Below are 22737 nucleotides of genomic sequence, written 5' to 3'. Positions count from 1 at the left end.
GGGAGGGTGAACATATACCATGTTTGCTAATTTATAATCTCAAAAATATACATGTGTATAAATGTGTATGCATGTACATACATGCATACACATTTATACACATGTATATTTTTAAGATTAGAGACAGATACATTTGCTTCATCTGTACTTCACTTGTATTCTAAATACCAAACTAAAGACTTATTTACCGTAATATTTAGGCATGATCTGCTAACAGCCTTAAATTATTTCAATATAAGTATGATTTACCTTTAAGAAGTAGTATATTAAGTTTTTATAACCGTTCATAAATAATTATCTGATTTGATAATTTCAGATATGGAAAAAGATGATGCCATGATTGTTTTTGAAGAACATATAAGACAACTTGAGCAAGAAGAAGAGGAAGAAAAAGAAAGAGAGAAAAAAAGAGTCATGAGGCAGCAAAGAAAAAACCGTGAAGCATTCTTGGTGAGATTCAGTGTTTATTATTTTGAAATGTGAATTACAGTGAAATAATCTACAATTCTGATAAGATTATGGATTGTTCATCAAGAATGAGTGCACTTGTATAAATAACTAGCTATAATACCCGGCGTTGCCCGGGTTTTCTACAATGAGGTTTTTTTAGGATCACGTAATATCTCCCTCTCTTTTTCTTGAGGGACATACGAACCGTGTCCAAGTTAACCAATATGGCAACTTCCTGCGCGACTCATGAAATAAACAAATCTAGATTTAAAGAAACGTAGAAATGAATACATTTTTTTCCTTTTTTAAGGGGCGCTAAGTCTTTCGATCCCCCCCCCCCCCCTCCTGAATTTCAAGTTATTCATCTGCCTATTTCAGCTTTCAAAAATGCTTAATTAAAGCTGTGGAATTTTTTCGATGTACTTTTTACGGGCCCATAATTAATTTTAAAATCTCTTAACCCACATGAATTTATGCAGTTGAATATCAAAAGACAATACGGAGACATTAATTTTCATTCTTGAGAAGATGTAAATAAAAAGTTGAAATCAATGTTATTGCATGGATATCCAACTCGAAAGTAGGTCCGGAGAATTGCTTCATATTTAACTTTCTGGGCTTCGTATATCTCTAAGCGAACTCAATATTTCAAAAATCGAGTCAGTAAAAAAAAGTATTTAATACAATTTAAAATTATTGATGTGACAGAAAAAACCCCATCGAATTTCCGCATTTCTAGATTAAAATTGGCAATTTTAACACTGATTTCTATGGGGGATCATCCTTTGCCTTACCCTCAAAGTGATGCTGATGATGGTGTCTATTCAAAAAGCTGTCATTACTGGGAGGATTGAATAAAGTGGCAAACCATTGTAACAAGCTACTCGCTAACTTGTTACATTAATTTGTAGTTAAATTTTAATGAAGCCTTTTAGAATATAATTTTATTTACGACGCCAGACAGTCTGGGAACTGGGTTGGACTTTTATTCAGATATCGTGTATAGAAATAGGTGAGGCACCTATATGCACAGGTGTTACCTCCAACGCCTTTTGCAGATTCTCAGAATTGACCCTGCCCTTTGGGCAGTGGTACCTTGAGAAGGAGTGGCAGATGGATTTATCATTGGTATGTAGACATCGGGGCAGCAGCGAGATTCCAGTAAGGGATTCTAGTCTGGGACCCAAAGGGGAGGGGGTGTGACGTTTAGGAGACGGAACCAATGAGAGGGAAACAGGAGGAAATTGTACGAGAGAAGGTGGTTGAGAGAGAGAGAACGAACTAGGTCTTGATGAGAGGTGGTTGTCCGGGGGTTTTGGAGGAAAGTGGAAGGAGCGGAAGAGGACGAAAGTTCGGGGTAAGTCTTGACCTCTCTCACTCAAGGAGAAGTAGCATAAAACATATGTACTGATTTATAAGTATGTAATTTAAATACATCCTCATATATACATTATTTGTTATAGCTGTAAATAAATAATAATTTACTCCGACCTGAGGACAAGGGTTGAATAATTGAGTGGTATTAATTGGTATCTTGAGTATCAGCTGAGAGCAGCTCTGGGACACCATTATAAAGGCATAAATATTATACATATACTGACAGCGTTGAAGAAATGACAAACCATTGTAAAGGCATATACACGTCTTAAACGCATTGCTAGGGAACCACGGTAACTAAAGTAAACGTTCAGAAAGTGATTGTTGAGGCCCAAAAACCATTGTTGCCCGACAGTTTTTTGCCCATTTGGGGCACTTGCCTTGCTCTGACGAAATTTTAAAGTAGCCTATTGTTTAAGTCGGATCCCATTTGGTATATATGCAAAATTTGGCGACGATCTATCTAAAATTATAGATTTGTATAGAGAACATACATACACACACACACAGACAGAAAATTAATTTTATATACAGGGTGATTATAAAAAAAACTATCCCGACATATGGGCCCCTAACTATCATACCATTCACAGAAACTGAATGAAATTTTGGCATAAGGTATTTTGATGTATGCACTCAAGAATGATATGGAAAACAACAGTGTCACTCTAACAGTTACGGTTACAGTGAGAAAATTTCGAAAATATCAAATGGCAACACCAAGTTTTTTGTATTGGAATGTGATCTCCATTGTGAAAAACCCTAAATAGCGTTCGAACGGCAACTGTAGCATGAAAATCACCGGCGGTAGATAGGCTAAAAGTGAGGACAACCAATAAGGACAGAGAAGCAGCATAAAATAAAGCATTTTATTGTGTTTCACAAATTTTCCACATGACCTTGTGGAGGACTAATCAGGCTGGGATCTCAGCCGAAGAAACGGTGTGACAAATGAAACAAACAATGCTCTGGTGCACTGCAAAGTCCTTTTTACTTTTTCCTTGCCTAGCTCCGGGGATTTTCGTGCTACAGGTGCCATTCCAACGCTATTTAGTGTTTTTCAGTATGGAGATCACATTCCAATACAAAAAACTTGGTGTTGCCGTTTGATATTTTCGAAATTTTCTCACTGTAACCGTAACTGTTAGAGTGACACTGTTGTTTTCTCATATCATTCTTGAGCGCATACCTCAAAATACCTTATGCCAAAATTTCATTCAGTTTCTGTGAATGGTATGATAGTTAGGGGCCCATATGTCAGGATAGTTTTTATAATCACCCCGTATATAGAAGAACATTGGGAGACAGTGATGAAGTTGGGGACTATTTTTTTAATGTAGTTTTCCAGTTAGGTTTACACTTTTTTGTGTGTGATTGGCCAATGACACAAATTATTTTACAGTGAATCCCACTTATACATTTTTTTAAAAACTGTCATGAAAAAACGGTGTAAATGGGAAAACGTTTTAAATGAGAAATCTTAATGACAATTAGTTAGAGTTGGGATTGAAAAAATAAGTCGTATTAAGTGATAAAACTATCTAAATGGGAATGTTATAAGCAGGATCGAATGTATTAGTTACTTTGATTCAAGACTGGGTGGAGCAGGAGGAATTTTCATGCTGCTTAGCAAATTTTTAGATTTTGTTATATGAATTTTTGTGTTACATTATTTATATCTTTACTGTACTTTTTAAAACTGAGTTTAAATTTAAAACTGGCTTCAATGATGAATTTACAAGAATTCATAATTTTTTCCATAACAGAAGAAAATTAATTACACTATTGGAATCTATATATGCAACTACACAATAATTTTATGTTTTAATTGTCAGTAGTAATTATTGCAAAGCTCTCACTCATCCTACTTTCTAATTTTTATTCTACTTTTCTACCACAAACCCTATCAACAAAATTTGCGTAACTGTTTTTACTTGAGAAGAGAATCATTGATATATTGCTGAATAATACAAATGTAGTAGATTGAAATCAATGGTTCTTTCAAAGCAGAAATTGTATAATTTTTCAGATTATTTGGGGGGGGGGGCATGTATGTGGACTATTTGGTTTATTAATTTTGCATTTCGTACTGTGCTTTTAGAAATGGTCTCAAAAGAGCATCATTCTTAAAAACTTACATGCCTTCATAATTTGCTGTGCATTGACAGACTGTGGAATAAAAAGAATGTAATTTATATTGGGAGGAGAGACAGAAAAGAATTTATCCGTGGTTGCTAGTGCCCTGTTCTGGCTACAAATTGTTTCTGTAATTAAGTTATTTCTGTCATTTTGCTTTGCCTCAAATCAATCTTATAGGATACTAAAATAGTACTATGGGGGGGGGGGGAAATTATATATATATATATATATATATATATATATTTTAGAATGTTTTTATTTTTACTATGCTATGATTCTTATTTCAGAAGGTTACCCTCCCCCGTCCTACCTTTTCCAATTTTTGAGTGGGAGCCCTGTTGTTGTTTCTGACATGAGTTTTTAATTACTTTTACTTTTGCTTCCATTAGCGCCTACTAAATGAGTTGCATGAAGCTGGAAAGTTGACATCAATGTCTCTGTGGGTTGAGCTTTATCCAACAATCAGTGCTGATGTCCGTTTCAGTAATATGCTTGCTCAACCTGGTAAGTGGAAAAGTTTTACATAAGTTTAAATCAGTGGTTCTTAACCTGTGCTACACAGTGCCCTTGGAGATCTGTGAACACTTCTCAGGGGTTCTGTGGCCACTCCAAGGAAATGAAATAAATCATTAAACTAAGTAAATAAATTCTTAGAAAAAAAGAGGCCTAAAGAGGTGCTGGCATGGAAGTTTATTCCTAAAAAAGGCTCTGCAAATCAAAGAGGCTGGGAACCACTGGTTTTCAGTTAAAAAATCTATTTAAAATATTTTATTCCTTTAAACATGTACTTTTCCTGTCATCTCAATGAGATTCAATTTTAAATTCAGCTTCTATAAAATTTCTTTGAAGGCAAATATACATTTGTGATAATTTTTGTAGCATATATATATATATATATATATACTGAAGAGCCAAAAAAACTGGTACACCTGCCTAATATCATGTAGGGCCCCCGCGAACCCGCAGAAGTGCCGCAACACAACGTGGCATGAACTCGACTAATGTCTGAAGTAGTGCTGGAGGTAATTGACACCGTGAATCCTGCAGGGCTGTCCATAAATCCGTAGGAGTAAGCGGGGGTGGAGATCTCTTCTGAACAGCACGTTGCAAGGCATCCCAGATATGTTCAATAATGTTCATGTCTGGAGATTTAGGTGGCCAGCAGAAGTGTCTAAAGTCAGAAGAGTGTTCCTGGAGCCACTTTGTAGCAATTCTGGATGTGTGGGGTTTCGCATTGTCCTGCTGAAATTGTCCAAGTCCGTCGGAATGCACAATGGACATGAATGGGTGCAAGTGATCAGACAGGATGCTTGCGTACCTGTCACCTGTCAGAGTCGTATCTAGACGTATCACGCCAACTGCACACACCCCATACCATCACAGAGCCTCCACCAGCTTGAACAGTCCCCTGTTGACATGTAGGGTCCATGGATTCATGAGGTTGTCTCCATACCTGTACACGTCCATCAGCTCGAAGCAATTGGAACCGAGACTCGTCAGACCAGGCAGTGTGTTTCGAGTCCTCAACAGTCCAATGTCGGTGTTGTCGGGCCCAGGAGAGGAGGTGTAAAGCTTTGTGTCGTGTAGTCATCAAGGGTGCACGAGTGGGCCTTCGGCTCCGAAAGCCCATATCGATGATGTTTCGTTGAATGGTTCGCACGCTGACACTTGTTGATGGCCCAGCATTGAAATCTGCAGCAATTAGCGGAAGGGTTGCACGTCTGTCACGTTTAATGATTCTCGTCAATCGTCGTTGGTCCCGTTCTTGCATGATCTTTTTCTGGCCGCAGCGATGTCGTAGATTTAATTTTTTACCGGATTCCTGATATTCACGGTACACTCGTAAAATGGTCGTACGTGAAAATCCAAATTTCATCGCTACCTCAGAGATGCTATGTCCCATCTCTCGTGCGCCGACTATAACCCCACGTTCAAACTCACTTAAATCTCGATAACCTGCCATTGTAGCAGCAGTAACCGATCTAACAACTATGCCAGACACTTGTTGTGTTATATAAGCTTTGCCGACCACAGCACTGTACTCTGATTAGTTCCATATCTCTTTATTTGCATACGTATGCCTGTACCAGTTTTTTTGGCTCTTCAGTTTATAATAAGCAAGGTATATGGTTTATCCATAATATATATATATATATATATATATATATATATCAGTATTTTTACTTCTTGAAATGCAGCAGTTTTCTCCATTAAAAAAGACACTTTTAGAATGATTAAATTTAATCCTCTCAGTGGCATTGACAATATATTGCACCTTCTTAAAAGCCTTTCCTTTCAGCAATGACAAGCCCAGATATTTTTTAAAGCTTATTTCTGAATGAAAAACATTTTCCCTATGAAATGTTTACCATTAAAAAATGAAAACATTACATTAGAAATGAAATTCTCAATTTCCTTGAAATCACTTAAACCCCATGTAAAATGTCATGTCTTTTTTTTTATGAAGTAGGCTTTCTCTTCCAATTTCCAGCAGGTGTGAAACAAAAGTCTCTGTGGCGAGACTTTTCAGCCAATCTCCCGTTAAAAAGTCTTGCCACAGAGAGAGCAACAGGCCTACAACAGTAAAATCTTCAATCATTATATTTTATTCATAAGTCGACCAATGGGAGGCAGATGGCAGTACTATAACAAGCATTACACAGAAACAACCTTTACATTAGATTACATGGACACGCACATTCCAACATGTACCAATTCATTAGAAGTTCCGCAGAGGAATATTGACGAGGTGCGTGTATGGTTTAGTAGGGTAATAGGTGTGAAACAATTATCAGAAAGCCTACTTCATAAAAAAGATATGCCATTTTGCATGCATAAGGTTTAGTGATTTTTATTATGCCATTTAAAGAGTTAGTGTGTTTCTCTTTGATTATTTTCAGGATCCACTCCTCTTGATTTGTTCAAGTTCTATGTTGAAGAACTGAAAGCTCGATTTCATGATGAAAAGAAGATAATCAAAGAACTTTTAAAAGTAGGAATTGACAATTTCTCTTAAAATTCAGATTTTTTTAAAGAAATTTCATGCTTTCAATCTTAAGGTTACATGCTTTTGGGCCATTATGATGGTTTTTCTAACTTAATATACCAAATTCATAATTTTTTATTATGGGTGCAATAAATAAAGGTTATGCAGATGGATTCTGGGAGGTGCAGTTGCATTAATTGGCACTCTTCTGTGCATGTGTTTAAGGATTAAAAAATTGTTTATTGTACAGTATTACCTAAGTAGATTTATTGGTTTACTTTTTATAGTAAATATCTGCCTAATTGTCCTAGGCTTTTTCTAACATTTTGAATATTTTTAGACAAGGTTTTAGTTCTTATTTCCTTTGTTATATAGTGAGAGCATCTGTCAACAAATAAATTTGATTTCAAAGGAAATCACAATAAGGTGAAGGAATGCTTTTCTGTTGCAAGAGCTGTTATTTCAAGTGTCTGAATATCTTCACATTTGTCTGTTTCCAGAAAATTGCATTATGAGAATAATTGTTAGGATTGATTTCATAATTAACTAAGTTATAATAAGGTTAATAGTTTTATCTGATTATAAGAAGGTTTTTGAACTTGAAAAATGGCTCTCTAAACTTTTATCATATTTCTTAAATAATGGAATGATGAGCACTAGAAATTTTTATTTGCTTTGATAGATAATAAATCTGTCTAATGAATTTGAAATTTTGAAATTTATTACACACACATATACAAGGTCAGCAAAAAGGCCACAAAAACTCATAAAAAATGGAAAAATAACCAAAATAAAAAACGGTTTGAAGGTTTAGCATCGCTAGGTCACTGGAATTTTTTTAAGACAGGAAAAAAAATAACTAAAAAACAGTCAATAGGTGGCGCTGGTGTACAGAAGTCAAAGAAAAGATACTCAAATAACAAACAGAATGTCTCCAAATCGTTTATTACAGCAGTATGTGTGTGTTCCACATGACCAAACCACCATGGGATAACACATTGCAGGCGAGTCACAAATCCAGCAGGTCCACATACACGGTTTACAATTGTGAATTGACTGTGGATTAGGAGCACTTATAAGTTCTTATAACCATCTCGTTTACATATTGCCACTGAAGTCGCTCGTACCAGCGCCACCTATCAGTTGCTTTTTGGTGTTATTGTTTTCCTGTCTTTAAAAAAATCCTGTGACCTAGCGATGATAACCATGCAAACCATTTTTTATTTCGGTTATTTTTCCGGCTTTTATTCATTTTTAAAGTGTCTACAGACTTTTTGCCCACCCTGTACAACACAAATAGTACATACGAAAAAACAAAATAAACATAAAATACAAACACAATATACAAGAACATATTACCATTATGTAATAGCCCAAGGGATTACATAATTGTAATATGAGGGATCGGTATCCAGTGTAATAGATAAGTCATGTATAAATTACACCTAGTCAGACATTAGAAATTGCTAATCAAATTCTAGTTTATTTGTACTTTTTTGTCCGACAGGAAAGAGGCTTCACAGTTGAAGTGAATACTACATTTGAAGAATTCGCAACAGTAGTTAGTGAAGATAAACGTTCTGCAACACTGGATGCAGGAAATGTTAAGTTAACTTATAACAGTGTAAGTATTCATTTTTACTTTTCTATCAGCTAAATGAAATGTTTAAATAAAATTTTAAAAAATCAGAACAAGAGAACTAAATCAGAGTGCTCTACGTTATAATTAATACCTATTTCAGATTTTGTATTGGTCTCAGTTCCTATGTAGAATAACTATCATTTAAATTTTTTTGTTGAAGTCCATAATTTGATTGTATTTTATTTTCATTTGACTACAGCTTCTTGAAAAAGCGGAGGCCAGGGAAAAAGAACGATTGAAAGAAGAAGCAAGAAGGGTAAGATTAAATCTTTCATAAAATCAATCTTCTATTTAAGTGATGTTAAAATAAAATTCAAAACCAACTGCAACATCTTCAAATTTGATATATTGACTTATATTTTTCAGCAACGCCGTCTGGAGAATGCTTTTCGCAGTATGTTGAAGAATGCTGTTCCTGCAGTTGATGCAACTTCTGATTGGTCTCAGGTGAATAATTAGAATTAAGAATTTTTTGAAATTATTTCAAGTAATTATGTATATGTGTGTGTGATAACTATTAAAGGAATACTCGGGTTTAAATGAAACCATGTTTTTCATTTTCTTTTAAGTACTGTGTTGCTTGATAGATGTAAAAAAACAAATTATGAGAAAGTTGTCAAAGTCCCCTTATAAGAAAGTTGAAGGGAGCTGTGTGAAAGTCACCAATAATGAAAAACAACATTACACATTTCAACAGCTTAAAAGAAATATTTTGCCAAAGCTAAAAAAGTTATAGCATACGCGAAACTCAATGTTTTAGTGACATGAGCAGTCTTGAAACAAATACAAATTAAAATAAGAATAGTATGGGAAAAAAAAAATAGTATCTTCATTATTTTCATTAAAAAATTTTCTCTCTAAAAACACATGAAACGTGAAGCTCACTCTTCAAGTCAGGGCCCAGTCACTAGAACAGTTGCAAATCAACCCAAGACCAGGCAAGAATATTGATCACTGTACACAAATCACTTTAATAAACTAAAGCAAAAAATGTCAACCTCAATCTCTATGTGGGGCTATATAACAAAATTTGATGTGAATGACAATTACTTTCATTGGAATCGCTTTATGATTATTATCCTATTTGAATAGCAGTTTCAAACCCCTTCTCCTATGTACTTTTATCTTATTCGCTCGAAGCATCTGTTATTTTTTCCCTCTATTTGCTTGCTTGAACTTGAATAAGCATTGCTCATCTTTTTTGCTGATCATTCAATTATTTTCTACAAGGTAAAAATTATAATATGAAATAGTTTACTTTTCTCAATGATTTTCTGTGAATTTTTTTTAAAATAATTTTTCTTAACAGCTACTTAGTATTTATATCTAAAACTGAGGTTTTCCAGCTTGTTGTTTTACATGCTCAGTTTTTACATTATTGCATTCAAATTATTAATTGTAATATACTGTTAAATATTTGTGTATTTCAGGTTAGAAAACAATTTGAAAATGAAGCACCTTTCGAAAGTATAATATTGGAATCGGAAAGAGTACGACTGTTTAAAGAATTTCAGCAGACATTAGAGGTAAGACAGAGTAAAATTAATAAAAAATACTGATATTACTAATGCCTGACTGATAACACTCAATCAATTATTCATAAAGAGGAGTGGCAACTCTGTGGTAAATCAGTGTCAGCTAAGGTGCTTCATCAAAGACTCTCATTTTTATGCATCAAATTACTAACAGTAGCCCGCTGCTTCTTTCGCTTGAATTTGACAATTTTAAAAATTCTTAAGGAAGAAGTTTTAGATTGCCAAATTCAAGCGAAGGAAGCAGCGGGCTACTGCTAGTAATTTGATGTACAAAAATTCCTTCATAGCAAGTCTTGCATTATAAAATAAAACTATTGACAAAATTTCATATTTATAGCTTTAGTGGTTTCGGTGTAGCGATGATGGATAAATCAGGACATTATTTTGTATACAGGGTGCAAGCAAACAAGGGGTATGGCATTATACTGGCAAATCGTTAATCTTATAGGTATACTTCCAGTTAGAAAAAGTCTCCAAATAACATGTAGTACTCAGATATGCTGTTCATATTTCAAGGGGTTATATAGTTATTAAAATAAAAAATCAACTTTTTAATACAGTCTCTGTGTGTCCGAAACCCCAATTAGAAAGTTGTTGGCTCCTTATGCCAACAAAAAAAATGTCCATGTTTATAACAAGCAAAGGGTCCAAAGGTGTCACTGAAAAAGTTTCGAAAAAATTACCACTAATTCTACTCATTTAAATATGCAAGAAAATATAAAAATATCTGGTACAATTATTATGGGTCACTCAAAAAAATGTAAATATTAATATTTTGAATGGTAATAGAGGCCAAGAATGAATTTTAAAATCCAACTACTCTATAGTCTTAGATGGAAATCATTCAAACAACACAGAAGGTACAGCACAGATAGAGAAATACAGTGGAACCTTGTTTATATATGTCATTTGCGACTTTCATGTTTATGTCACATGACTTCGGTCGCAATTGGATCCTATCTATTTTAATGCTAAAATAATTCATTTATTTGACAGTTTCACTTTTATTCTAACTCCAAATCTATTGAAAAAACTTCCATCAAACGTCAAATTTTTGTATGCAGTGAAAACGCGTTGCTACAACAGCTCTTGCATATTGTCACCGCAAAAGCCATAAATTTTAAGATGATTGCTGACGTATATGAAAATAGTCAGCTCTCTGACTGGTAGCCATTTAGAGTGGACTCTGAAGTGATTTGTTTATTGCATGTTTCTGAGCGAGAGAGAATATGCAGACGCGGTGAGCTCCAAAAGAAACAGTTTTGATTGTTTTGACAGCCATATGTCCTTGTAGAGTTTTTCTTCTCCCAGTGTTTCAATGTTATCCTCAAAGGGTAAGAAAGTCCACTCATTGTGAGCGTTCAGAGGGAGGTACGGGTCTGTCTATAAGAGACATATATGGTACACATACACAGTAAGTTCTTTCGATCACCTTCAGAAACAAAACAGTTTTTGGTTTATCCAATAATTCATAGGTGAATAAGAAGAGCAGGCAAGAAATGAGTATCGGCCACATAATTTTTATAAAATATTAATTCCCATATTCTATAGTCTCGAGACTCATAAGACACACAGTGTACTTGACTTTGACTTTTATTTGTTTAATACACTAAATAATATAATTTTATTTCATCTCTTCATTCAGGAAGCTTGCAGTCATCATCACAGCAGATCAAAGAAACATTCGAAAAAATCAAAGAAAGCTAAACGGAGATCTCGTTCCAGATCAAGATCAGTAAGTTGAGAGGGAGATATTAATTTTTTTTGTATTGTACAGTGCAATCAGATTATCATTATTCTTGCAAGTTTTCTTAATAAAAGGATGGAATTGTCATTCTAAATGTTTCCAGAAAACAGATTCCGAGGAAGAGTATCGTCACAAAAGTAGTCGTAAGAAGAAGCACAGATCACGTTCGAAATCACATTCACGATCCAGAAGTCGCTCTTCAGATTCCCGTGATCGTTCTGATGATGGTAGGTGATTTTACTGATAGAAAATATTCTGTTGTGGAATATGTTGTTTTATTATTGCTCTTTTAATTACCGGGTGTACAAGTATGAAATGCGGATTTCAGACAACAGATGGTGCACCAAGGCAGTATGTGCTATGAAGATTTGAGACTGCACCATTTTTTTGCGTCATCAACAAGTGTCAGACACGCATGAGTGATAAACTGGAAAAGTGTGTGCATAGTGTTTTGTTGTTGTGTTCAATATGTCGAAATTTATACCGAACAAAGAGCATTCGCGGACAGCATTAATTTTTTGTTTTCATTTGAAGAAAACTGCTGCTGAATCATACCGATTACTTCAAGAAGCTTATGGTGAACATGCTCCATCGCAAGATATGTGTGAACGATGGTTTCAGCGTTTCAAAAGTGGTGACTTCGATGTTGCAGACAAGAAACATGGAAAACCGCCAAAAAAATACGAAGATGTGGAATTGCAAGCATTGTTGGACAAAGATGATATGCAGACACAAAAACAACTTGCAGAGCAATTGGGTGTTAGTCAACAAGCTGTTTCCAATCGCCTACGAGAGATGGGAAAGATTCAGAAGATCGGTAGATGGGTACCACATGAGTTGAACGACAGACAAATGGAAAAGCGCAAAAACACATGTGAAATTTTGCTCGCTCGGTACAAAAGGAAGTCGTTTTTGCATAGTATAGTTACAGGGGATGAAAAGTGGATTTATTTTGAGAATCCCAAGCGCAAAAAATCATGGGTAGACCTAGGTGCACCATCCACATCGACCGCAAGACCGAATCGCTTTGGCAGAAAGACAATGCTGTGTGTTTGGTGGGACCAGAGGGGCGTGGTCTATTATGAGCTGTTAAAACCTGGGGAAACGGTTAACACTGAACGTTACCAACAACAATTGACCGATTTGAACCGTTTGCTGCGTGAAAAAAGGCCAGAATACCAGAAAAGGCAACACAAAATCATATTTCTTCATGACAATGCTCCATCACATACGGCAAAACCGGTTCGTGCCACGTTGGAAGCACTCAGCTGGGAAGTTCTACCACATGCGGCTTACTCACCAGACTTTGGTTTGTACGAAGATGTGAAAAAATGGCTCGATGACTGGTTCGCAGCAAAGGGGGAAGATTTTTACTGGCGTGGTATTCACAAATTGCCAGAAAGATGGGAGAAATGTATAACAAGCAATGGAGCATACTTTGAATAAAGCACTTTTTATCATTCTTCTGAATTTAACGTGTTTTTTTTGGGAAAAAAATCCTCATTTCATACTTGTGCACCTGGTAAATTACCCCCCCCCCCCCCCCCGCAATCCTCAAGATTGTTTGAAACACACGGAAGGTCTCGATTAACCAAACTAATGTCAATTGGATCTACCTCAAATAACCGAAACCTAGAATAATCTCTTTTATTCAAAAAATATTGTGGAGCACTTTTATTTTTAAACAAAAATTATTCATTTGTTTCTGAATATCTGATATTAAGTATTTCATTTCTAGTCAAGGAAGGAAGATTGTATGAAAATAAATGGCTTACCACACATATTGTATACCAGAATATTAAATCGCAGGCAAAAATTCATATTTCTCTGGAAACTCATGGTTAAACATTCTTTGGTTTCTGTCAAACGTAGTAATTAGTTATTTTCATCATACACTTGCATGTTTTTCATTCTCAATTTTATCGTGATTTATTCTTTTCTTCCAGAAGAGAGATCACGACGTCATCGGAAAAAGTCCAGAAGGAAAGATAAAAGGCGCTCCAGAACTGTAAGTACTCTTTGGTTTTGTATTTTCTTGAATTTAATCATTTGAAAATATGTAGCAGGCTGTCATGTCAACTGGTTCAATTGAGGTACTTGCAATACTATAGATGCCAAAAGCAGAGAAGGCAAGATTCAATTTTAAATAACCATACGATTCTTCATGCAAATGTAAATATTTAGTATCCACATTGTGACCGAAAACACATCATTACCAGGAAAATAGAATTTCTTTTCATATTTTGTTCGTTTTTTTATAGTATATTCATTCATTATCCTTTAGCCTTCTTCATCAGAAAACGAATCTGAATCAGAAAGAAGGGACAGAGATAAAAAAAAAAAGAAGAATTATCGCAATCATAGCGCAAGTCGTAGTGATAGTCATTCACGTGAAGAAGGAGAAGTTGACCAAGCAAGTGATAAGGTTTGAGGTTTTCAAAATTTATACTTAAATATTTATTTTTATTAGTGATTGTGCAGTATATATCATGATGCTGAATAATTGATTGGGTGAGTGTCACACCAATACACACATATATATATATACACACACACCCAACTTGCAAAAAAAACGCTCACAAAATATTGAAGATGTGCATAAATTTCTATGTAAAAAGTTGTTGCAATGTAGTAGCTGTTGTAATAATAACAATGGTTCACACTCGTTAAAATACAGCTCATATTTCGAGTAGAAATTAATGCACAGCAGTTAATTTAGTCATAACTTTATACTAATTCTATGAAAGCTATTTACTTGGGTGATTCTAAAATCATGCCCCAAATACTATTAATTTGACATTGATCTTTCTATGAATTCATAAATGTAGGTTTTAAAACTGTAAAGTAGCTGTGTGCTGCAAACAACTCAAAAAATATCCACATTTTGTGAAGGAATGAAGTTATTTTAAATTTCAGAAAAACAAACTTTTTTTGATATATTACTGTTCACCACAGAATTCTGATAGTTTCTGTTTGTAGAAAATGTGATGAACAGAGTTGTGTTATTCAATTTGAACGTGCATATTAGGGATATGGTCGCATTTAATCTTTAGACTTGTTGAATAACATGTGAAAGTTACTTTTTTTATCTTATTTCTTTTGCTTCTCTTCATGCTATCATTAGCCAAGTGGTGAAAGAGATATTCACAGAGTTAACGTGGTGAGTAGTATTGCGAGAAAGTATAAGTGTAGAAATGTTCAAATTGATTGTTTCAAAGAGTTGCATCATGAATTTTATGATTGTTCAAAACGGGGGATTTCTTATGTCTTCAAGTAAAAAATTATTTGTAAAATAATTATTGACTTCTCATTTTAATTTTGTTTTCATGGTTAATGAAAAAATGTGATCACAACAAATCCTTCCATTCCTTAAGATTTCATTAGTGGAGATACGGATCATGATCAGAATGCTAAACCACAGATGTTATCAGGTTTTGAGCCCATTCAAATTAAAAATTTAGTATTTTTTTTTCACACATTATTAAAATGAGCAGGAGCATTCATGTTGCGATATTTTGTTTGCAGATTAAATGCAGTTGGGGATTATCAAAGGAATTTTCTCTCTCAAATTAAAGGAATTTGCTGGTGCATGTTGTATGGTGCTAAGGAATGTGGGAGGTCTTTTTAACTCAGAATAGAAAAATTGGTACATGCATATCATGCTAGAAATTATGGTATAGGTTTTACAAAGCTATAAATACTAACTCAATCTGTCTGCTGATATTATAATAAAAAAATAGCAATCACACACGCATAAGAGCTATTATGTGCACTCATAGTTGTAGTTGAATACAGGGGGGGGGGGAGCATTTGTTTGTAAATTTGTCTATATTAGTGAAATACAAAGAATTATCAAAATACTTTTTATTTAATTTTTTTTTTAAATTATACTAGGCATCTGATAGTGATGCAAGTGAGGAAGAACTTGAAAAAAGAAGACGTCAACTATTGCAGCAGCTTGCTGCACATAACTGAAAAGCATTGCTGATATCTTTGTTATGTACTGCATTTTGAACATTGCTTTGTATTGGTGCATTAATTAAATTCATCTTTTACTGTCAAAAAGAATTTTTTTTTTTTGAATGAAATCTTTGTATAGTTGTTCATATGCCACATTTATTGCTATTTAACTTTTTTATTTTGCCTTTTTCTAATGTGTAAAAACGAAAAATTTGAAATTTCAACATTATGAAAGAATTGTATGAAGAAAGTGAAACGTACAAAGAAATGAAAAGCAGGGTATGTATTTTTAGTTTCCATTACGGTCTGCATCTTCGCTCTCAAGGAGATGCAATTTAATGTTCCAGATGTGGAAAAAGGATTACATATCTAACTGCAGGCTTCTCCAGAATGGTTTGGATTCATGAAAATGTGGACATGTGACACAAAAGTCCCAGATTAGTAACCCCACTTCCGAAATCTCATATAAATGGAACCTCCTAGCATCCTGCAATGTTTTCTTTGTATCTGTATCTGACTATACTCCTGCAACACAACTTAAAAATTAGCTGATAGCACTTCTCAAACACATGGCATGCACACCTTAGACATGAAATACCATAGTGAGGTTCAATTGAGGCATACAGACAATAACTATTACTGGCATGCACTAATTCAGTGTTTTTCAACCTGTGGTCTGTGGACCTTTGGGGGGGGGGGGGTTCTGTATGGTCATTTTCATTTACTAACCATTGCATAAATGACGAGTTTTTAGTATGAAATTCTAATTCAATTTTTTATAATAAGCAAATTATAAAAAACCAAACAATATATTTTGCATTTTATGGGAGGGTGGCGTCTAAATTGGCCTTCTGATGCTACAATGCAAGGCCGCAACTAGATGCTTGATCGGTTGGGGCAAGCCAGAGTTTTTGCGCCACCCTGTTATGTTGGAGAGATTGAATAGTGAAATTCTTGCTCCCAATGATTCAGCACCCGGGATACCAATCATTGGGAGAACTGCCTGCTCCCTCCCCAGTTGCAGCCCTGCTACGGGGGGTTGGCAGAGCATTGATCTTTACTACAGTGGATCCGTCATGCATTGACCTCCACCACAGAGGATCAGCAACATCAAAAAGCTTGGAAAACACTGCACTAATTCATCAGAAATTCCTCAAGAGAATGTGCATGAGGTACATATGGGATTAGTAGAGCTAAGAAGTTCAGGCAAAATGCCATAAATGCCTTATTTTGCCTATTTTCAAACGTTTCTTGTAAAAATGCCTTTTTTGAAATTTTCGTGCCATAAATGCCTATTTTAGAATAGTTTTAAGTTTATTAGTGAATTCCAGAGGCCATAATCTGTAAAACTTAAATATTTTGAGCATAGAGAACTTAAAGAATTGCTCTTTTTAAAATTTTCCAACTCTCAGTATATTAATTAACATCAGAAATCCTCCTGCCCCCTTTAGATGCAAAAGAGATTGGTGTTTCCATGCATTAACTTTGCTTTGACCAGATTGCGTTAGACGTGAATGATTTTGTTTCAGATTAATACAGCCATGTTAGAAAAGCAGTGGAAAATTATAAATTTTTGTTTCTTCACAGGCTTCACATAATGTCTCGCTCAAGCACTAGACTGCGTTTTATGTGTATAGCTGAGGGATGACTGTCCCAAGAGGTCACGAATTGACGTCATGGCTCACACAAGGTGGGGTAGGAGCAGACAGTGCTCTGGGGGAGGCACATGTTGTTTTGATTTTATTTTTTGTACCATAAAATGGACTGCCAACAACAATTGATATTTATTAAACATCCATATTTAGTATTCTATTAAATTGACCAGTCACCCTCAGGAGTATGTGACAGATATGACCACACAGGGCCGGCGCTTGAAGGAGTCCTGCATATGTAGTAATATTAAAAAAAGTTAATTTTTTTACAAAAATAGAACAAGACAGCCATGTTTCAACAATAGAAATGATAATGATTATTCCAAATAATACAACAAATAAACGAGAATTATTTGCAACTCGAGGGAGTCTGGTAATGGTAGTCTTAGAATTGGCCTAATCCTGAGGGTCTATAAACATTTTATTTTGGGCTTGAAATCAATTTAACTTTGATAATAATGCAGTTATTATAAACTATAATTAAAACAATAGACAGATTAAGTACAACCAATTTTTTCCGCTAGTTTTTGAACCTTTAATACTTTAGCTTTTAGTTATTTTTTCTTCCAAAAGCTATAAATGCCTTTTTAGTGCCTATTTTAGGAATTTTTAGTGTCTTTTTGCCTGCCTACTTCATTTAGAGCCTGAACTTCCAGGCTCTTGTGATTAGTCATGCCTTTTACATGGGCTGGGGGGGGGGGAGGGGCTGTCAGGCTGCAGCCTTGGGGAATATGGACGAGGTGTATGTTTGGTTCAGTAGTAGCACAGCCTTGGGGACCCCCAAGATAAATCCTATATATACAGGGTAGTAAGGAAAGTTCCTAGGCCACATTTTGGTGAACCACCGATCCTAGAGGCATATTTTCAGCTAGAAAAGTATCCAAATAACGTATAGACCTCGGATACCCTATACATACTTCATATTGCAAGGGGTTGTAAGTTATTTTAATACCTAAACTAACTATTTATACAGACTCTGTCCTCAAAAACCCAGTTAGAAAGTTGTTGTCCTGTTTTTTTCTGAGGCCAACAAAAAAGTCCATGTTCGTAAGTGCAATATTCAATTTTTGAATTCAAATATTTTTGGAATAGAACAGCATGAATAAGGAGAAGTGTTGTCCATTAGTTTTTGCTGCTCTTTCCAAATTTTTCTTCAATTTTCGAATTTCAAAAATATCTTAGAGAATATTGTACTTAGAAACATGTATTTTTTGTTGACCTCAAAATAGGCAGGATAAAACTTTCTAATTGGGTTTTTGTATTTCGATAACTGTACAATCCCTTGCAATATGAAAACGTGAGACCTCTGATACGTCAATTAGGATACTTTCTCTAATTAGAAGTATGCCTCCAGGATCAACGGTTGGTCTGTAATAAAATGCGGCCTAGGGACTTTCTTTATTACTCTTCCTTATTACATGTTTTTTTTACACTTTCTTTGCATGGCCCATGAAAAATACTCTAGCACTGCTGCATGATGTGGGTGAAGGGCGCACAGTAGTTGTAATATGGCAGAAGAAAATGGTAACGAATGAGAAAATATTCATTCAGGGAAACGTATGGCGAAAATAATACCTTTATGTGCTATCTTACTAGATTTCTGTTAATTTAGAATGGTGTTTGAAGAAACTCAAAAGTTGTCCGGAAATTTATGCCCTCTCCAATCCTTATACGCCCCATTCCATACAAAGATCGATCCTGCGTACGTCCCTGATCGGAATGCATTCTTTTGAATTTGAAGAAGAAAGAGGACGGATTTTTTTTCCTAATTTCCTAAAGTCAGGTTTTCCTAGGAGCAGGTTTTTCTGCATCGCGTGGACCGAATAGGACCGTTTCGCGTCGGCAGAAACGTGTAACTTTATCCCGTCACGCATTTGTTTTCCTAGCGTGGTTCTGTCGTTTGCATGTCCACATATTTTTGACATTTCGCACGATAAAAAAAGGAGACCGAAAGGAAGGGAAAATAAAACACAAGAGAAGATCGGCGCACTACGCATTTGACTTCTCTAGAAGCAGTCGGCTAATCACGCTCTACGTAAAGCGCTGGAGTGAGACATGTTGCGCTCTGCAAGAAAACAGTCGTACCACTTTTCCTATTAGTGAGTGGACGGCGATTCACGTTGCACGCGGAGCAGAAAACCTTTTCCAGAAGAACCCGGCTTTATGAGTGCGAACATTTCATCTATCCTCTCAGCATTTTTCTTGCAATCTCTGAAATCAAACGCTTGAATGCAGATGTGTAGACGACAGAACAGCTGGTGCGCCACGCTAGAAAAACACAAATGTGTAGCATGATCAAGTTGCACGTTTCTGCCGATACAAAATGATCGTATTCGATTCACGCGACGCGAAAAACCTGCTCCTGGGGTTAACTTTATCACACTTGCGTTATCCTAGCGTGGTGCATTAGATGTTCTGTCGTTTGCGTAAGTCCATTCAAAAGCCGGGTTGTGTTTTCTTCTGTGTCGCGTGCAACGTGAACCGCCCAGCGCGACACGCCGTCCACTCGGCAATGGGAAAAGTGGTACGGCTGTTTTTCTGTAGAGTGCCTCATGCCAGCGCTTTACATCGAGCGTGATTGGCTGACTGCTTCTAGAGGAGTCAAACACAACACTACATACGCGCGCAAACTTAAGCACACACACACAGTTACACTTCCGGCACAATAAATCGCCCATAGATGGTGATAGACCTGAATTGTGCTCGGTGTAAAAGAAAGAGGAGCGCGCCGTGCGTTTCGCTGATCTTTCTCTTCGCTTTTTTTGTGTTTTCGTTCCCTTCCTTCAGTCTTTTTTATTATGCAAAATGTCAAAAATGCGTGGAAACATGCAGACGACAGAACGGTTTGATTTTCGTGAGAACGGAACAAATGCGATAGACGAAACGAGCGTATACGACGTCTTTAGTTTTTTAACCAATCCGCGTCGAGTTTCGTGCTGCCCGGCCGCTAATTTCGCAAATGCACCGTTATTCCGCAATTACACTATTTCAGCCAATCACGTCTCTTCTTGGTTTACGATAATTTGGGTTTTTACGATAATTCCCACTACCTTAATATCGTAAGATCTGCTGTGCTTTTGGTCACAAGGTGGCTTCCTTATGTAATCACTGGAATGTATTCCGAAATATTAACACGCTGTTATGCCAAACAAACATTCTTTATTTTAATTCGCGTAAGGGAAGGATTAAAATTCCGTAGTAAAAATAGCGAGTGATGAGTGGTAATAAATTTTGAAAAAAAAATTTCACTAGCTAGTACAGTCAAACCTCGTTAGTGCGTCACTCCGCTTAACGGGTCACTTTTTTGGAAGTCCCAACTGTCCTCAGGCAGTAACTGGCACAGCTACGGCTTACTCCGTTTAACGAGCCACTCCGCTTACCAAGTCATATTTTTGCTGTCCCAAGAGTGACTCATTAACGAGGTTTGACTGTATATGCTTTTGTGATAAACAGTTTTAGGACCCTTTTCGTCAGCCGAGTTAGTGTAGGTGATAGTGTATCGGAATGTGAACCTGAAGGCTGAGGTCTGAATCCAATTCGCGAAAGTTATTTTTTTTTAACTCCTCGTCAGAAAATGATTTAAAAATTTTAATTTTTTTATTGATGCAATACATTTTACAATATATTTTGCGGACTCTTAACATACAAGAGTACTGTAAAATCAGTTAAATATTATAACAAAAGCATGCGGAAGAAAGTACGACCAATAATGTTATAAAAAAACGTATAGTTGTCTTTTATAGTGTCTTTCCTTTTCCTAAGTTCCAATTTTTAAATATTTTATGGCTGTTTATGACTAATTAACTAAACTTTGGTATATAATAAATCATACAAATATGTAGAAAAAATTATCAAGACCAGTAATAATGCTGTAAAATATGTAATTCTTTTTAGCATATCTTTACTCTTCTGAAGTTCTGATATTTAAATAGATGTTTAAATATTTCATAGTTGTTTGCGATTATTAACATGAACGATATATTTTTTCATACTATAATTTATCGGTTTATTTTTAGTCGATTTACTATCGAAAAATGCATTGATTAAATAGGAGATATGTTTTACTAAAATTTACTAGGATTTTCTATCACATTTTCAGAAATTTGAAGTGATTATCCTCCTTTAACTGTTTAAATATTTAAGTTTCCTTTCAGTGCATAAATTTATTGGTTTAAAAAATAAAGTCGTTTTTATAACATTGAAAATAGCGCGATTGCACATTTGAAATGCCTCGCGGAACATCAGTGGAAATGTCTACCTTGTTTGCACCACTGTTCCGCGATCAGATACGAGAATGAAGATATCGTAGAGTTACGAAAATTATCGTAGAGGCTGAAGCAACGTGATTGGCTGTGTGGAAAAAAATACGAAAAAAAAAATCGTCTAATCGCAGAATAGCGGTGCATTTGCGAAATATGCTGCTGCCCGTCCTCCAGAACCAGATGACCAATCACCCCGACGTGAAGAGCTGGCATGAGGCGTCTTGCGCTCTGCAGGAACCATTGCTTAAGGAATTCGCTTTCCTTAATTCTGGATTTTTTTTTTTTATCTTTCATTAATTTTATTATTACCTCTTTCATTAATGTTGAAATTTATCTCTTTCATTAATGCTGAAATTTATCTCTTTCATTAATGTTGAAATTTATCTCTTTCATTAATGTTGAAATTTATCTCTTTCATTTACTTATGGAATTATCTCTTTCATTAATGCTGAAATTATCTCTTTCATTAATGCTGAAATTATCTCTTTCATTAATGCTGAAATTATCTCTTTCATTAATGCTGAAATTATCTCTTTCATTAATGCTGAAATTATCTCTTTCATTTACTTATGAAATTATCTCTTTCATTTACTTATGGAATTATCTCTTTCATTTACTTATGGAATTATCTCTTTCATTTACTTATGGAATTATCTCTTTCATTAATGCTGAAATTATCTCTTTCATTAACTTTGGAATTATCTCTCATTAATTCTGGAAGTATCTCATCGCTGCATTTCTTTCTTGTTGGAATTTGTTGTTTTAAATTCCTGTGGAGATGCCATAAGAAAGTAACTGGGGATTGTTTGTGTTTTCACCGAGTCACGTGATCTTCCGACGAAAGATGTTGTGGGACACCTTTCTCAGCACTGTCAAGGCGGAGACCTCTGACGTCATACTCTCTCCAGTAATATTAAGACGCCTTCATATGTATATAGGGGTTCTAAGTAATATAAGCTCGATGGTCGCTTCAGCTGCCGAATGACA

At 35.4% G+C, this 22737-nt stretch overlaps 1 protein-coding gene across 4 annotated transcripts in view; it reads left to right on the top strand.

The window, feature by feature from the left end:
- Window positions 1-15944, top strand: part of Prp40 (pre-mRNA processing factor 40) — a 54486-nt gene extending 38542 nt beyond the window's left edge. For 2 of the 4 annotated variants that reach the window (XM_089255668.1, XM_089255666.1), the window contains 13 exons: window positions 317-450; window positions 4356-4470; window positions 6867-6958; window positions 8460-8576; window positions 8794-8850; window positions 8961-9041; window positions 10025-10120; window positions 11775-11864; window positions 11980-12103; window positions 13823-13884; window positions 14161-14301; window positions 15001-15036; window positions 15771-15944. In XM_089255668.1, coding sequence (XP_089111794.1) covers window positions 317-450; window positions 4356-4470; window positions 6867-6958; window positions 8460-8576; window positions 8794-8850; window positions 8961-9041; window positions 10025-10120; window positions 11775-11864; window positions 11980-12103; window positions 13823-13884; window positions 14161-14301; window positions 15001-15036; window positions 15771-15851 — 1226 coding nt within the window. In that variant the 3' untranslated portion in view covers window positions 15852-15944. The remainder of the gene's footprint in view (window positions 1-316; window positions 451-4355; window positions 4471-6866; window positions 6959-8459; window positions 8577-8793; window positions 8851-8960; window positions 9042-10024; window positions 10121-11774; window positions 11865-11979; window positions 12104-13822; window positions 13885-14160; window positions 14302-15000; window positions 15037-15770) is intronic. The other 2 variants (XM_089255687.1, XM_089255677.1) reach the window with 1 other exon arrangement.
- The last annotated feature ends 6793 nt before the right edge of the window (window positions 15945-22737 follow it).

The sequence above is a fragment of the Pholcus phalangioides genome, unplaced genomic scaffold (assembly GCF_987345545.1).
Source record: "Pholcus phalangioides strain wild (caught in Gottingen) unplaced genomic scaffold, Ppha-v1.0 ptg000004l_1, whole genome shotgun sequence".
NCBI classification, from domain to species: Eukaryota; Metazoa; Arthropoda; class Arachnida; order Araneae; family Pholcidae; genus Pholcus; species Pholcus phalangioides.
This window is presented reverse-complemented; position numbering and strand designations above follow the sequence as displayed.